Source organism: Cyprinus carpio, chromosome A21 (assembly GCF_018340385.1).
Source record: "Cyprinus carpio isolate SPL01 chromosome A21, ASM1834038v1, whole genome shotgun sequence".
NCBI lineage: Eukaryota > Metazoa > Chordata > Actinopteri > Cypriniformes > Cyprinidae > Cyprinus > Cyprinus carpio.
Window position 1 is genome coordinate 20,606,505 of NC_056592.1, and position 16,547 is coordinate 20,623,051.

Sequence of the window (16,547 nt, forward strand, 5' to 3'; positions counted from 1 at the left end):
CCTAAAATAAATAATGTAAATGCATGCATAAAGAAAACAAAGCTTTTTTTAGGACTATTACGGTTCTTTTTATATTGTGGCATTGTTATTATTCAGCACAAAATTAATTATTAATATCAATTTAAGTACTACATATTTTTTTGCACATTATGATAATGATTTCTCATTACAGTAATGAGAAATAAGGAAAACGTGCTAATGTCCCGTGTCTAAAAAATTAAAAATGTGTAATTCCAAAATATTTCCTGGTGATAAAACACTAGAAAACATGTTTAGAAAATAATGAGACAAAATAAATTAAATTAAAGTAATTTTTTTTTTTTTTATTATTATTATTATTATTTTGTGCATTTTTTTTTGGTTTATTTTATTTTTTTTTTTTTTTAAAAAATATATTAACGGTCCTAAAACAGGCTTTGTTTGCTTTATCCAAAATATATTTATCAGTTTGATTTGGGGTGAAAAATACCCATGTTTCATGAGTTTCTCCCATATATTAATTTAATTTTCAAGATTTTTTTTTTTTTTTTTTTTTAAGCATCAGGATCGTTTTTTTAACAGGGTCTCGTTTCACTTCTAATGGCTATTTTATGACTGTCCGTGGTGTGCCAAAATAGCAATCGCTCTCCATTTGTTAACTGTTGCTCTCATTAATCTGGGGAGCGTTTCCCAAAAGCAATATTCTCGCAAGTTCACAGAATTCAATTAGCTAACGACGCTTTTGGGAAACGCACCCCTCGACCGTGTCTCTGTCACACTAACTTGTGCAAAGAACTGAACCCCACCATGAAGATAAATCCTATTTCTGAGAGAATATTTGTATTGGAGATGTTTTGCAGGGTTATCTATCTGCTTTACTTCTAAAGTACAAGCCAGATTAGTGCCTTGGCCGGATACACACCGCATGCAACTCGTATCGTCCTAAAGGAGGTCGCAGATTTTCACATGCATAACGTCAAGGACCACAAGCCAGTTCTTGCAACATTAAAAGAGTTCTGCTGACACATCAGCTGCGACTCACGATGTGAATGAAATCCATCGGTGTGGCGATGTAAAGGTCCCAGTGCAGCTTGTTCAATATGACTCGCTCCATGCGAAGAATCTCAGCTGTTGAGAACTTGCAGCCGCTTTGCTCCAGCAGGTCTTTAACCGATGCAATCACCTGTTCACAGATGAAAAACAGATGAATAAACGTGCTGGAATGGTTAAAAATTGTGTGGGGAGTCTCTGTTGTTGTTGTTACACTTGGGTATATCTTGCCTCATCTTCCTCGTTAATCTTTGCAGCAAGGATCAGAGAGGTGATGGCCATGCATTTGAAGTATTTCAGCTGAGTCTGCAAAGAAAGAGCACTTCGATTCTGCGCCCTTCATCTTTTCTAGTGATATAAAGGCAGTAGCCGTTTCACTTACCTTGACTGCTGCGAGCAGGCTGTTAAGAACACAGACTCCCAAAGCAAAGGTCTCGGAGGAGAACTGGAATAGGCTGCTCACTTCACGCAACCACACGATCACCTCGTGGTACTGAGGCGGGCTGATATCTGAACCCTGAGAGCACACGGAACACGGCAGATGTAGAGCTCACGTTTGTGTTCACAGCATGAGCTTTCCAGTCAATCTGGTTGACTACGGACGTCTTGCTGGTCAAGGAAGTTCAGAATCCTTATGTTCCCACCTGAATGCAACCGTTCTTAAGGACTGGTGCTCTCCAAAGACGCATCTCTCTCGCAAGGGTGTCGAGCAGCAGTGTGCCCAGCCGCTGATTCTCTTCATTTCCAGGAGGTTTCATGGCTGTTTTGGAAACTAGTGCTTTCCAATGGAAGCAATGCCTGACAAAAGAAATGCAGTTTAGTGATTTAGCAGATGCTTTCATCCAAAGTGACCTATTTGAGTCTTTCTGCAGTGCATTAATCAAGGAGTCCTTATTAAGTTTGTATCTCCAAGCTTTTAGTGCACTTCCTCTTCTCTGAGATCCTGATGTTGGGGTGCATGCAATGCAAAACGGTCCCAACATCAGGCCTGCATTACAGGTTTGACAATCAATGTCTACATTTTTAATAACTCGTGTTGGTATTTACTAAAATGAACAAATGCACGACATTTTAACTGCATCAGGAAGTAGAAAGCATCATATAAACGCGCACGAGCGATATGGGCGGGTCGATTTGCATCAACTTGTAAACAAAGGCATGTAAAGTTTTGGCATAAAAATTACCTTTGAAAAAAAAACCACGGCTTCCGTCGTTGGCGTCCACTGCATCAATGTGCAATAAATATCATTCCCCCATGTCTGAAAAAAGAAGCGCACTGCTTAACTTACACAACAACGAAACGTAAAAATGTTTCACTTAAAAACAACAGAAGCTCAATAAAAGACTAGCAGATGTTAAACACGTTATACACATAAACCGGAGCACGGGAAGTCCGATTAGACTCACCTTTAGAGAATGAAAGAAGAAAAAAAAAAGTCGCACAAGGTGTCTTCAGTTCAGACTCACAATCTGGTTTTGAACCCGCTTGACTCCGCCCCCGTATTTCAGCCCGTGCTGCTGGCACCGCCCATAAGCGTGACGTCACAATTGATTGACCCCGCCCACCCACTCGTCACCCACGTACTGAACTGTGTTAGTGGGTCACACATACGGGTTCTTTCATATGAAATGGTCGGTTTATTATCATAATTTATGACATCATGATGTGTGATCCGTAGGATTATACAGACGAGTTAAGTTATGAAAATGCTAAAGTGTGTCTTTAAGGGATAGAGTTATGGTGTAGTAATTGTATGTAGCTTTTAAAGGCCATGATATAAAACATGAGGGTGGGGGGTGTTTTTTCTATTATTATTTTAGAAACAGGGCTATTCTGTAGGAATTACAGTAAAATATAAAACATAAAATAAAATCAAGTCTGCATTTAAAGTTAATGTGTGTGAGTGAGCACGAATGAAATGAGAAAGTGTATTCTGTTTATTTTAGCATGTATTTTAGGGTATTTCAAAGTATTAAAAGGCAATATTTAGCTTATTATCTAGCTCAGTCCACAGATTTCAGTTTCTCTTGTCTATTTTATTGTTTCTACTGACATCTACTGGACAAATGCAAAGACTTTTTTTGTTTTTTAGTTTAAAACTTGATTATAGAGAACACGAAAGTGGAAAAACATATGCTAAGGGAGGGGTTCAAGGATGGCCAAACAATACACAGCAATTAAAATTCAGAAGAAAGAGAGAGAGAATGATAATAATAATAATAATAAAATAAGATAACAACAAAAAAACAATTACATTAAAAATAAACAAATCAATCAAAAAAAGTAAAGATCACATAACAATAAACATAATCTTTCCTACAAAACATAAAAATTAAACACAAAAATTGTACAAAAACAACATAAAGTGAGAAGGTGTTAAATATAAAATATAAAAAATAATATTGGCCCCACTTTCAAACATTTTCCTTTAAAGAAAAGCACAGTGTCCCCTCTTACATAATGAACTGGTTGCAAAAACCTGCTACAATGAACCAAAATATAAGGAGGAGAAGACTCGGTCTGTTTGTGTGCTGTAAGCGTGTGTTTGTGCTCAGGCGGGTCTGGATGGCTGAAGGACGTGATGCTGCTGCTGTAGATCACATCTTTTATTTGATCTGAGAGAGGACCACATAGGCACAAAGTCATATCATGGCATCAGAAAAACGTAAGTACACATGCATTGCTTTTTTAAATATTAAAGACTAAGCATGCATTTAATCATCCAAATATCTGACCTTCATGTAAATATATTCCACATCAGGTTTTAGATTCATGGAATGATGTATAAAGATGCCAAACAATATTTCTCTTGTTTCATTGTACAATAAAACCCTGATTTATTAAACTTTTAGTAATAACACTTATGTTTAATGACATATACTTAACATGCGTGTAATATCTTATTAATATTTATTAATAAGGTATAAAATATGCAGCTTTATGAAATGTTTGTTAATGACTTATTAATGAAGGTTAATGCCTTGAAAATGAAGCCAACTTTAAATGTGTTTTATTAATTGTTGTCTTGTGTGCTGATTTTTAGGGTGTTGATTCATAAGGCGACATGAGCTGCAGGAGAAAGCAACCTGAGCTCTTCAAATCTGAAAACACACGAAAGCCGCAGAAAGACAGCGTGTTTGCTCTCCGAGTCATCTTTCTGGATGATAGCGAGCATGTTTTTGAAATGGAGGTGACATAATTCTGCTTTAATAAAAGTTTGCGCCATCTGAGAATGATTTAAAAACCGTTTTAAAGTCATTTTCTTCACATTTTCAAAAAGCATGCAGGATAACCCCATTATTGCTTCTTATTTTATGCCATATGTGCTGAGGGGCATTTATTGCATCTTTTGAGTGGGACATCGGACAATAAGTCCTGCAAGTGTGTGTGTGTGCGCGTGTGTGTGTCTTTCTGGTGAGTGGTCTAGAATACCAGGACAGTTTGGCTTAAGGCTTTGCGAGAGAAAATGTATGTCAGCATCCCAATTTTTCTGTGCACGCTTGAGTTTCTGACCAAAAGGCCTTGGCTCTCTATATCCCACATCCTGTTATTAACATTTGATTTTTTATAGCAAAGGGTGCTGGGAAAGGATTTCTTCAGCGTAGTATGTGGACACCTAAAACTTGTGGAAAGTGAATACTTTGGGCTTGAATTTCGACATCATTGTGGCAGTTATGTAAGCTATATCTGTTAAATATGAAACACTAATATAGTATAGATGACGTGTTAATCTTTCTTTGAGCTGAAGTCATTCCTCTTCATTTTTTTTCATAGGTTTGGTTGGAACTGCTTAAGCCTCTTGCAAAACAGATTAAAAGTAAGTCTGTAAACATTAAAATCACAACTCAAAGTAGACTGTAATGGTGGTTTCCAATAATGTTTTGCCAGTTGTATATTTAAGTTAATTTATATGTTATAATACCGTATAGGTTATTGTATGATTTTAGGCCTGGTTTGCCATCTCATTTAGGCGTATTGGTGCTTTCTTTCAAAGCAAATACAAAACTCATTTACTAATAATCATGTGGATTATTTTTACTTATATGCACCAAAAATTTTGCATGGATAATTTCCATTGGATTCAAGCTTAAGCAGATGTATTTGATCTTTACCTCGTTCTTATGTTAAAGTCACCATGAAATCAAAATAGACAATTGTTATATTATATAACTTTTGCAGTGTTTATTGTAAGTGATTTATCCATGCATATCATTTTTGATGTGCCCTTAAAGGAACAGTTCCCCCAAAAATGAAAAATTTACTCCAAGATGTAGATGAGTTTGTTTCTTCATCAGATTTGGAGAAATGTAGCATTGCATCAGTGTCTCATCAACGGATGCTCTGCAGTGAATGGGTGCCGTCAGAATCAGAGTCCAAACAGCTGATAAAAACATCACACCACACCGCTCCAGTTAACAATTAACATCTTGTGAAGGCAAAAGCTGATAAACAACCAAAAATGATATTCTCTTCCTCTTAAAACAGGAAGGAATGATCTGACTTTCCGCTTCATAGTGAAGTTTTTCCCTCCAGACCCAGGACAACTGCAGAGAGAACTAACCAGGTGCAGCACACGCTACATCAAACAATACAGCAGCTCATAACGGCACACGAACATCTCTGGACTCGTCTCTCACAGGTATCTGTTTGCGCTGCAGATCAAACAGGATCTGTCTAACGGCAGTCTGACGTGTAACGACAACAGCGCCGCTCTGCTGGTCTCCTATCTTCTGCAGGGTATGTGCTTTCCCATGCCACTTGTGTTTGATTGAACTAATGTGACTGAAGTATTGTCTTCTGTTTCTGCAGCGGAGATCGGCGATTATGTAGAAGAGCTGGACAAGCAGCATTTGGACAACAAGAGGTACATTCCAAACCAAGAGTGCCTCCACAAAAAGATCACGCGCTTCCACAGAAGACACAGGTAATGTTAAATTAATAATCACAGTGCTTCACTGATTTACAAATGCCACGTATGCACACAATGCAAAGAGATTTGACTTGAGGCCTCTGTGTATAATGCAGTGTAAGGTATTCAGTGTACGTCGTAATGCATAATAGATTTTCATAAAAATTACAACCATCTGAAATTCATTGTTTATCATGTGTTTTGATGCATTATATTATGTGTGTAACAGTGTAAAGAACAATTTATATACACATTTCAGTGTTTTAGTTACTTTTAGTACATAATTTTAGAACATTTTACAATAAATTAAAATGACAAATGTTGCACTGAAATAAAAAGTTTCGGTAACACTTTAGAATAGGAAACACTTATTCACTATTAGCTACGACTTTTCCCTCAATAAATTCCTAATTTGCTGCTTATTAATCATGATTAAGGTAGTTGTTAAGTTTAGGTATTGGGTAGGATTAGGGATGTAGAATAAGGTCATGTAGAATAAGGCATTAATATGTGCTTAATTAGTATTAATAAGTGGCTAATATTCTAGTAATATGCATGCCAATAAGCAACTAGCTAAGAGACCATAAAATAAAGTGTTACCAAAGTTTTATATCTTGGTTCTGGAAATATTTTGTTCCTGTTAAAGTCATGAACCAAACTGACCAGCTATCAGGTGAATCACATTACAAACTTTGATTTAAAGCAAACAAGTTACTGAAGAGCAGACTAAAAGAGAAAGGCACAAGACAGAATCCCACGAAACATGGCAAATTACAATCAAATTAAAATAGGATTCTTCTGATGAGTAGTTCAAAAGGACAGCATTTAATCTTTTGTAATATTATAAATGTTTTACTGTCACTTTTGATCAATTTAATGCAAATAAAAGTATTAATTTCTGTGTTTTTTTTTTTTAAATCGTACCCCAAACTTTTGAATGGTTTCATGGTTTCTACAAAAATGTTAGTCACACTTTAGTTTGAGGAGCAATTCTCACTATTAACCAAGCCTCAATAAACTCCTAATTACTGCTTAATAATAGTTAGTAATCTAGTTGTTAGTTTAGGTATAGTGTTGGATTAAGAGATCTAAAATATGCTCATGTAGATTAAAGCATTAATATGTGCTTGATAAATATCAATAAACAGCCTATATGTTGGTAATATGCATGCTAATAAGCAGCTGTTGATAGTGAGGAGTGGTTCCTTTAAGCAGCAAGCACAGATGTCAACACTGACAATAAGATGAAATGTTTTTGATGGTTTCTGAAGGATCATGGATCATTTGTCACAGATGCAGACTTAAAAACAACACCCGGATGTGTTTTCTCTGTGCTGTAGAGGTCAATCCCCAGCTGAAGCGGATGGTCAGTTGCTTGAAGTGGCCCGTAAGCTGGACATGTACGGCATCCGGCCTCACGCCGCCAGCGATGGAGAAGACATGAGAATCAATTTAGCCGTCACTCACTCTGGAGTGCTGGTTTTTCAGGTAGCGACTGTGTCATCTAAAGCCAGGTTAAGCATTAGCAGCTTTAACACTGCTATCTTTTGTGTTTTAGGGAAATACTAAAATAAACACTTTCAGCTGGGCCAATATTCGGAAACTCAGCTTCAAGAGAAAACACTTTTTGATCAAACTTCATGCAACAATTCCGGTAATGGGAAAATATCCATGGCCCTTGTTTATGTGACATGAGGAACAAACCTGAAAATCTGGTTTTGCATCATTGTGTCTGTTCAGGAGTCTCGTAAGGACACGGTCGAGTTTGCTATGGCCAGTCGTGACGTCTGCAAGGCCTTCTGGAAGATGTGTGTGGAATACCATGCTTTCTTCCGTCTTTCTGAGGAACCGAAGGGCAAGCAAAAATCACTCCTTTACAGCAAGGGTTCTTGCTTTAGATACAGGTAGATACTGTCAAAAACATTACAGTACTACAGAATATTGCTATTTAATGTTGTTCAGGTTTGCTGCCCTGCAAAGGCAAAATTCAGTGAAAATTAATATCAAAATTGGTGTAGAAGAGTAAGCAAGGATATAAAGTTAGTTTTTGTTGGTTTTTGTGGGTATTTTTTGCCTTTTGTGTTCCCAGTAAAGCTTATGATCTTACTGCCTTAAAGGCGCTGTATGTATGTAATATTTTGGCTGCACTGAAGCATAAAATACCTGCAGATATTTAGAAAACACGTTAACTTTCTCTGAAAAACAATGCCATTTACTTTGCTTTGAAATGTGTGTTCCGTGTCAGAATGTTGGGTTTTGTTTTGGTCTGTGTGACTCCGCCCACTGCCAATTAAACCAATAGGATTTTGAGACCCCGGGTTGCCAGTTGGTGGAAAACACAGCGTATTACCGCCAAGGAAGCCAGCAAACGAACTGGATCAGAGATCGCAGATTCTACCTGACCTAAAAAACCTCAGCATCCATCTGAAAAGCTCTATGACCAGAGGAATATTAAAACAGATACATCAACTTGTCAACTTACAGTGTAAGGCTTGTCGATCCTGTTGCGTGTCTTCAATCTGGCAACCCACGAGAGCATTGAGTTTGAGGAGGAGGGGGCAGGAGAAATGATACTCTTCAATATTTTGAATTTGGACTGCAGTACATTACATACTGCACCTTTAAAATTCTGAACAATACTACATAATTTTGAAGCTGTTGTTCCTGTTACACAATGATCAGGTAAAAAGGCTAAAATGCTGTATTATGCATGTATTATGCCACTTTGTTAAAATGGCTAAAATGCTGTATTATGGTCAGAGCATTGTTATGCCATTTTGTAAGGAAACACTACACATCTGTTCAGGCATCTGCACATGACTTTAATCAGATAATGTACACTTAGCCAATACGTTAAAACACAGTTTTTATTTTAATTTTAAGTTTTGACTTTTTTTGGTCTTTCATTTTATAGATTTTGTTTCACAAATGCTTACAATTATTCGCCTGAGCTTGACCAAAATAATTTAGCAAATGATCTCCCAATCATGATTGGTTTTAATTCATTTATCAGAATTAAGATATAACTTTTCACAAATATCTTACAATTACAATCGGTTAGGTGCTTGACCAACCCTTGTTAGCAAATGATCATTTCCAAATGATGATTAGGAACAAAATGGGCAGGTTAAACCAAGTAGGAATTGGGTTAAGTCCATAAAGTTTTACGTTGATCCAGGAACATGTCTTTTGATATTTATCACGGCGACCATCATGATGCTGCTTCTTGGCAAAATCACGGCGACCATCATGATTACACAAAAGGCACCAAACCAAGAGAAATTATCCATAAAGTACGTTACAAACTAAGAATGGTTCACAGTGGAAGAACTCAAAAGCAGCTTTTGGACTTTGCGAAGAAATCTGAGAAGAACAACTTACCTTTTCAGAGGTGAGAAATGACTAGAAACAGTTCAAAATAGCTCATATTTCCGTGAAAGATGACCGTATGTAAAATACTGAGTTGTTCTGTTTCCTTCAGGAAGTACTGTAGAGACTACTATGATACACGACAATGCAGATCCTCGCCTGACCTACTGACTGATGTTTCCAAGCAGGTACAGCCAGTACTCTATATTTTTTTTACATACTCTCTGACATGCTGACTATATGCTATGATAGCTTAGCATGAATGATATGCTTCTAATGATGATCATTCAGTATGCTAAACTATCAGAAATGACTGTTTTTGAGACATTATGTATTTTGGTTGCATTATGTATAGCATATCACAAGTGCATTCTTAATATTTTATTTCTTATTTGCAAAACCATATTAGTCACCTAGTCACCATAGCCGTGGTATAGTCGCTGGAGAGGCCAAAACAGATATTCATTCATCCTTTTTATTTCATTTCATTTCAGAAGTTAACTTATATTGAACATGGTTACATAACTGCAGTAAAGCATTAAACTGGGATGTTTTTGTAGAGTATCATATTTGATACATCAGGCTTTCATGGTTAATACAGTGTGATAGAGTGACATTATGGATGAAAAAAAAGCTCAATTTTATTCAGAGACCCAAACTGAGCAACAATTTGCAATTTGGTGCAGATGCTGATATTTATATACTGTAGACAAAGAGTGATGAACTTCTGATTGCTTGTGATGTAAATCAATGAGATCTTTATAACAATATAGCAGATACTTACATGATATTTATATTTAAATGATCAAAATGCAATGCAATCCAATGATGATTGAGAGATGAATAAATAAACGTTCCTCAAAAGCCTGATGATCATATTTGAGACTCATGGAATTTTCTAAAAACCGATGTCTGGATAATCAAAGTAAAGCTAAGCTGCTTCAGTCCAGTAACAGTATCAAAGTTGTTCTTAGGTTTACTTTATGAAAATTAGTAAAGATTTCACAGCAAAATGACTTTTGAAGCCCGAGCTGAAGGTGGACGTCTGTACATTTATACAAAAAAACTTTTAGTTTTATTTGTTAAAAACCATAAGCTATCAGATGAAGGCATGTAGTAGATTGTGTTCAGCAGTTTTAGCAAAATTGGGATCATGTTGAGGGCCTTTCACACAGAACGTGTTTTTCCATTCCAATGCGCAACTTTTCCAGTGTTTTTCTATGTAAACATGCACTAGCTGGACATGTATGAACATTGCGCTCATGTCTCTGTCTTGCACATGAGTGCCGTGTTTTTAAGACACCTTATCAAGTTTAAAGAAACAATGTCAGTTTTGAAACAGTGGACCAATCAGAAGACCTCGGAGGTGGGGCAAGCATTTAAGCGCTTTTGTTTACAGTAGCAAGTTGGCATGGTTTTATTTGATGGCAACATGTTGTTTTTAGATGCGAAGATGTGTTCTGTGCGAACGGCCCCTTAAAAATCTGCACCTGTTTTTAAAGTAATCTTGGAACTGGATTTGAATCAATTGGTTTCTAGTCAGTGCAGTAATACGTTGCAGTGTAATTTTGAGTCTTGTTATTGTTATAGTTGACGGAACAGAGGTTGTTTGCGCTGACTGGACCGTGTGTGTGTTGCAGGCATACGAGCAGCAGTCGTGTGGTTTTCCTCACGCGGGAAGTGGCCTGCGCAGTCAGTCGGCTGTGGAGGTTCTCGTCTCCTCTGAGCTGGAGGATTCTCAGGTGTCTTCCCTTCGGCCCTTCAGATCTGAGGTGGACGCAGGGCCCAGTGCACAGCGGGAGCACAGGAACAACCGGAGAGCCCGGTGCAGATGCTGCGCTTCACAGCGTGGCCGTCTAAACAGACGCCAGCTGGTGCTGCTTTACCCAAACCACCCTCACGCTTGTCTGCATCCGCTGGTGCCCGTGTGCCCGTCGTTCGCTCTGGATCACTCCTGCGCTCCGGTCCTGCTGCCGTGTTGCAGCCACACGGCTCATGAGATGCTGCCGGCGACGACATGCTTCCTGGACGACGCCTTGCGCTCTTCAAGCTTCTCCGGATCCGCGTACGCCTCCCCGGCGCTTACACATTGGCGACGGTACGCCGGGATAGGATGGCCTCCGGTGCTCGGAGCAGCACCTGGGTTTTACGTAGCGGGAAGCTTTGGAGACCGAGATCAGGAAGAGTTAGGTCACTTCAGTGACGACTGCAGTTACCAAACGGGACTTCCTCGCCGGTCATACAGCCAGTCCGACCTCAAGCTGTTGTGTCAGCCGGCAGAGTTTCGCCCACTTGGTCACTATCCTCACCTGTCTCGACGGGAAGGCCTCACGCGGCCGACATACCTGCCGCTGCATTCGGCACGACCGACAGACGGCAGCGGGTCAGAACTGAGCCACAGCGACTCGGATCAGGACGTGGTGTGTTCGTTCTACTGTCCCGGGATCAGCAGACTGGTGCGCTCCACGCCTCTGGCCCGCATGCGCACTTCCTCCGGAAGCTTACAGCTGGACGAAGAGGACGAGCGTTCATTTAGTAATGAAGGCACATCATCTGCAACAGCGGTTAAAGCCAAACACAAGTCCTGAGAATAAAACTGTAAACTCACTCAGCCGTAGCCAAAAGCATCATAACCACATATGAAATAATAGTCAGAAAAATCTAATATTAAAAAACAAAACAAAAAACCTTTATTGAACCTTTAGATAAAATGCTTAAAGAGTTTGCATATGTGTTTTTTGTTGAGTATTATATTTGTGACCCTGTACCACAAGTCATAAGGTTCAATTTTTCGAAATTGATATTTATACATCATCTGAAAGCTGAATAAATAAGCTTTCCATTGCTGTATGGTTTGTTAGGACAATATTTGGCTGAGATATAATTATTTGAAAATCTGGAATCTGAAGGTGCAAAAAAATCTAAATATTGAAAAAAATCACCTTTAAAGTTATCCAAATGAAGTTCTTAGCGATATTACTAATCAAAAATTAATTTACAGTAAATATCTTCATGGAACACGATTTTTATTTAATGTCTTCGTGATTTTTGGCATAAAAGAAAAATCAATAATTTTGACCCATACAATGTATTTTTGGCTATTGCTAGAAATATACCCCAGCAACTTAAGACTGCTTTTGTGCTCCAGGGTCACATTTGATATGTTAGGCTTTTATGGCTAATATATTAGGCTATTATTAATATAGTGAGAATATGGAGATGATGATCATATTTGAGACTCACTGATTTTATTTCATAAAAATCAGTAAATATTTCACACCAAAAAACATGTGAAGCACTAAGATGGACATTTGTATAATTATACTAAAAGGTCTTTTATTTACTTAGAAGTCTAAACTATCAATCAGATGACAGAAGGCATGTAGAAGATTGCAAACATTAGGATTATCAGCAAAGTTCTGATCATTTTGACCATTTAGAGGCCTTAGAAAGTTGTGTATCAGATGTGATACAGTAGTCTTTATAGGGTTAAGTCCACCATTGTCCTGATTTAATTATGAAAAATACACAAAATGTCAGTCTGGAAGAGATTTATGTCCTGTAGCACAACTGTATGTTTGCTAGAAAGACTACGACCATGAACAGGGTATCTGCAGGACTTTTTACGCTCAAATTCAAGACTTTTTAAGATCTGCACAAATAAAATGTATACCATATGAGTGGGGGAGGGGAATATCTGGTAACATATTAAACTGTAAAATCACGGATTTACAGTTCAGATACAGGTTTTCACAAAAACAAAAAGTCTTGTGTATAAACTTAACATTTCAGCCTTTAAACCAAAAATTAGAAAAGTATCAATTATTATATTAATTTAAACAATTATCAATCATATTAATTAAACATATTTTTCTGTCTTAATTGTTTAGATCTTTATAATGCATTATCTTTTTGTCGGTCCACCCGTTACAACTCTGCGTGTTTGCAGCGTAAAAACATGGATAGCCTATATTTTTTTGGACATACTGTGTGATTTAATTTTTTTTTTTCAAGATGTCAACAAGGGGCTGTTCACACAGAATGTGTTTTTTTCCAATGCGCTACTTTTCCATTGTTTTTCTATGTAAACATGCACTATTCCAGGGGTGTCGAACTCAATTCCTGGAGGGCCGGAGCCCTGCAGAGCTTAGATTCAACGCTAATTAAACACACCTGATCCAACTAAGCATGTTTTTAAGATGCTGCATCAAGTTAAAAGAATTTCAATTTTAACGCACTTCATGCACTCAATTGTCGCAGCTTAAATCACATACCACTACATGATTGAGTATACTGTGCATTAATAGTGTACAAGTGCACAGTGCGTCATTTGGGACGCAGCTTCTGTTTTTTCCGTTATTGCCTCACTGTTGATAAAACCAGCATATGACGCTGGGATGCTGGTTTATTCTGGTCCTTTGCTGGTTTGAGCTGGTCCTTTGCTGGTCTGAGCTGGTTTTTTGCTGGTTTGAGCTGGTCCTTTGCTGGATTATGCTGGTCCTTTGCTGGTTTTGAGCTGGTCCTTTGCTGGTTTGAGCTGGTCCTTTGCTGGTTTGAGCTGGTCCTTTGCTGGTTTGAGCTGGTCCTTTGCTGGTTTGAGCTGGTCCTTTGCTGGTTTGAGCTGGTCCTTTGCTGGTTTATGCTGGTCCTTTGCTGGTTTATGCTGGTCCTTTGCTGGTTTATGATGGTCCTTTGCTGGTTTATGATGGTCCTTTGCTGGATTATGCTGGTCCTTTGCTGGTTTATGATGGTCCTTTGCTGGTTTGAGCTGGTCCTTTGCTGGATTATGCTGGTCCTTTGCTGGTTTGAGCTGGTCCTTTGCTGGATTATGCTGGTCCTTTGCTGGATTATGCTGGTCCTTTGCTGGTTTGAGCTGGTCCTTTGCTGGTTTATGATGGTCCTTTGCTGGTTTATGATGGTCCTTTGCTGGATTATGCTGGTCCTTTGCTGGTTTGAGCTGGTCCTTTGCTGGATTATGCTGGTCCTTTGCTGGATTATGCTGGTTTGAGCTGGTCCTTGGCTGGTTTATGATGGTCCTTTGCTGGTTTATGATGGTTTGAGCTGGTCCTTTGCTGGTTTGAGCTGGTCCTTTGCTGGATTATGCTGGTCCTTTGCTGGATTATGCTGGTCCTTTGCTGGATTATGCTGGTCCTTTGCTGGATTATGTATATAAACCAGCAAAGGACCATCATAATCCAGCAAAGGACCAGCATAAACCAACATCCCAGCATCAAAACATACCTAACAAGCATATGCTGTTTTTTTCAGCAGTGGTGTGTTTTGAGACCCTCGCGTTCTGTGCTTGCCTTTTATTTTTTTAAAACGCTGCGTCTCGTGTTTTTAGATGCAGACGCATTATGAGTGAACAGCCGCTGAAACATGCAATAAATCTGGACCTTTATCAAGCTGTTAAAAAAAATAAAAAATAGTCACACTGAAATGACATAACTTAAATCTTTATTTGCCACACCAAACAAAAATGTATCTGTAACAGTTAAAGTCCAAAAATGAAGAGAACAGCATCTATATGATACAGTCTGGCGTCTTAAATTTACAAAAGCACTAGTGAAGAAATGTACAAAACCTAGCTTCTGCATCTACATTGCTATCAAGAAATATACAAATCCACTAAACACCTTTATTGCTCTAAAATCTTCCAGCAAGTCTGGCAACATGTGTGAAACTTAGTTGTTAAAGCTGTTTGAGAAGACAATAACATCATATACATAAAAAAGTGAGCTTTAGGCACAATGGGATGCAACATTGGCACAGTCTCTCCATATGACCACCGCACCAGCAATGGCACCCTCTTGGCAAAAAAGAAAAGAAATCCCTCATCACAGGAAGTTTGCATTGAGCTTGAATTCTATACTGCTGCTTAGCGTGAATTCACTTGCGGTCATGTCGGTAGCTTAAAATGCATCAGTTTGTGTAGAAATTCCCCATTGGTTACAGAAGCAGGCTGCCTTGAGATCTACTCAAAGTGAGTGGAATGTCTTTGGAGCAAGAGAGCTCTGAAATTACAACACAAAACAGGCCCACCCCGTACAAAGTGTGCACAAGTGCATATTTCCTTCAAAAATACAGTTATAATTCTAATCTGCATAAAAATATTAGCTCAAAAACAAGACAAAACTGTAAAAAGAGGGCGTTGCTGAGAAATCAAGGGCAAAACATTTCGCTACAGTCTTTGTTTAATTAAAAAAGGTCTAGAAAATTTAATTACCTTGCCAATAAAAAAAAAAAGAAACTACAAAAGAGAAAAGAATTAAACTGAAATTCCCTATTGTAATGGGCCAGACCGAGTGGAGGTAGCTTTTGCACAGCAAAATTCCTCTCAATTTTCCTAGCAGTTTAAAATTTTATCGATCTACACTAACCAGCTGTTTTTTCTTTTTTGATTGCTTAAATTAGGTATTTCTATTCATTTTTACTGATATGATATATATGTGATCCTATACAGCAGTTCGGGCAATGCTACAGTTAACAGTTGTGTCGAGAGAAACAAAGAAAATCCCAAACCAAGACGAACAAAAAGACACTGTTAATCTCACAAACGTATATATTATGATCATAGTTTAAAATAAAGTAATGGATTGGGACATCAAATACATATCAATATATGTGAACCAAAAGATTTACCTAATAGAGCAGATGCACTTAACCGGTAAGGATATTTTGTGACTTTCAAAGTAAAATGTGGAATAAAATAACAGTAACACACATCCTTGGGCACCAGCAGAAGACTAATATAAAAGCATTGTGGCAAAATTGTATAAATACAGTTGAACACACACTATTTTATATTTATATATTTTAGAATATATTAATGCTATATTTATTTATATATATATATATATATATATATCTATATATATATATATATATATATATATATATATATATATATATATATATATATATATATATATATATATATATATCATATATATATATATATTATATATATAAATCTATATATATATGTGTATGTATATATATTTCCATTCTTTGGAATAAAAAAAAAAAAAAAAGAATTCCTTTTGGTTATGATAAGATAGTGTGTGTGCGACCCCGCGTCCCTCGTCTCTGTACATGTGTGAGTGTGTTAAGGTGCAGTCATCAGGGCTGACAGCAGAAGGGTGGCGTGTTCCCAGCAACCCAATGTAGCACTAACTCATAGAGAACCTACAGAGGAAAGATGAGGAGAGAGATCTGATCATGGATTACTGACAAACA

General features: G+C 37.7%; 2 protein-coding genes across 3 annotated transcripts; one reads left to right on the forward strand and one right to left on the reverse strand.

Moving 5' to 3' along the window:
- Positions 1–393: 393 nt before the first annotated feature.
- On the reverse strand, positions 394–2,522 carry LOC109058765 (cyclin-I-like). Its single transcript, XM_042711259.1, has 6 exons — positions 2,437–2,522; positions 2,214–2,288; positions 1,674–1,827; positions 1,412–1,546; positions 1,261–1,335; positions 394–1,162 (listed from the first exon to the last, which is right to left on the reverse strand). The coding sequence occupies exons 3-6, from the start codon at positions 1,785–1,787 to the stop codon at positions 1,007–1,009; spliced, it is 480 nt and encodes a 159-aa protein (XP_042567193.1). The 5' UTR covers positions 1,788–1,827; positions 2,214–2,288; positions 2,437–2,522; the 3' UTR covers positions 394–1,006.
- Positions 2,523–3,968: 1,446 nt separating this feature from the next.
- Positions 3,969–12,068, forward strand: frmd7 (FERM domain containing 7). Of its 2 annotated transcripts, XM_042711261.1 has the most exons (7): positions 3,969–4,220; positions 4,602–4,706; positions 4,805–4,847; positions 5,516–5,594; positions 5,670–5,767; positions 5,840–5,954; positions 7,280–7,697. In XM_042711261.1, the coding sequence occupies exons 1-7, from the start codon at positions 4,095–4,097 to the stop codon at positions 7,506–7,508; spliced, it is 795 nt and encodes a 264-aa protein (XP_042567195.1). In that variant the 5' UTR covers positions 3,969–4,094; the 3' UTR covers positions 7,509–7,697. The 2 variants fall into 2 exon arrangements, with proteins under 2 accessions (XP_042567195.1, XP_042567194.1); XM_042711260.1 differs by lacking the exons at positions 3,969–4,220; positions 4,602–4,706; positions 4,805–4,847; ... (1 more) ...; positions 5,670–5,767; positions 5,840–5,954 and adding exons at positions 9,262–9,330; positions 9,421–9,496; positions 10,949–12,068 and having other exon boundaries at positions 7,017–7,427; positions 7,498–7,593; positions 7,680–7,843.
- The last annotated feature ends 4,479 nt before the right edge of the window (positions 12,069–16,547 follow it).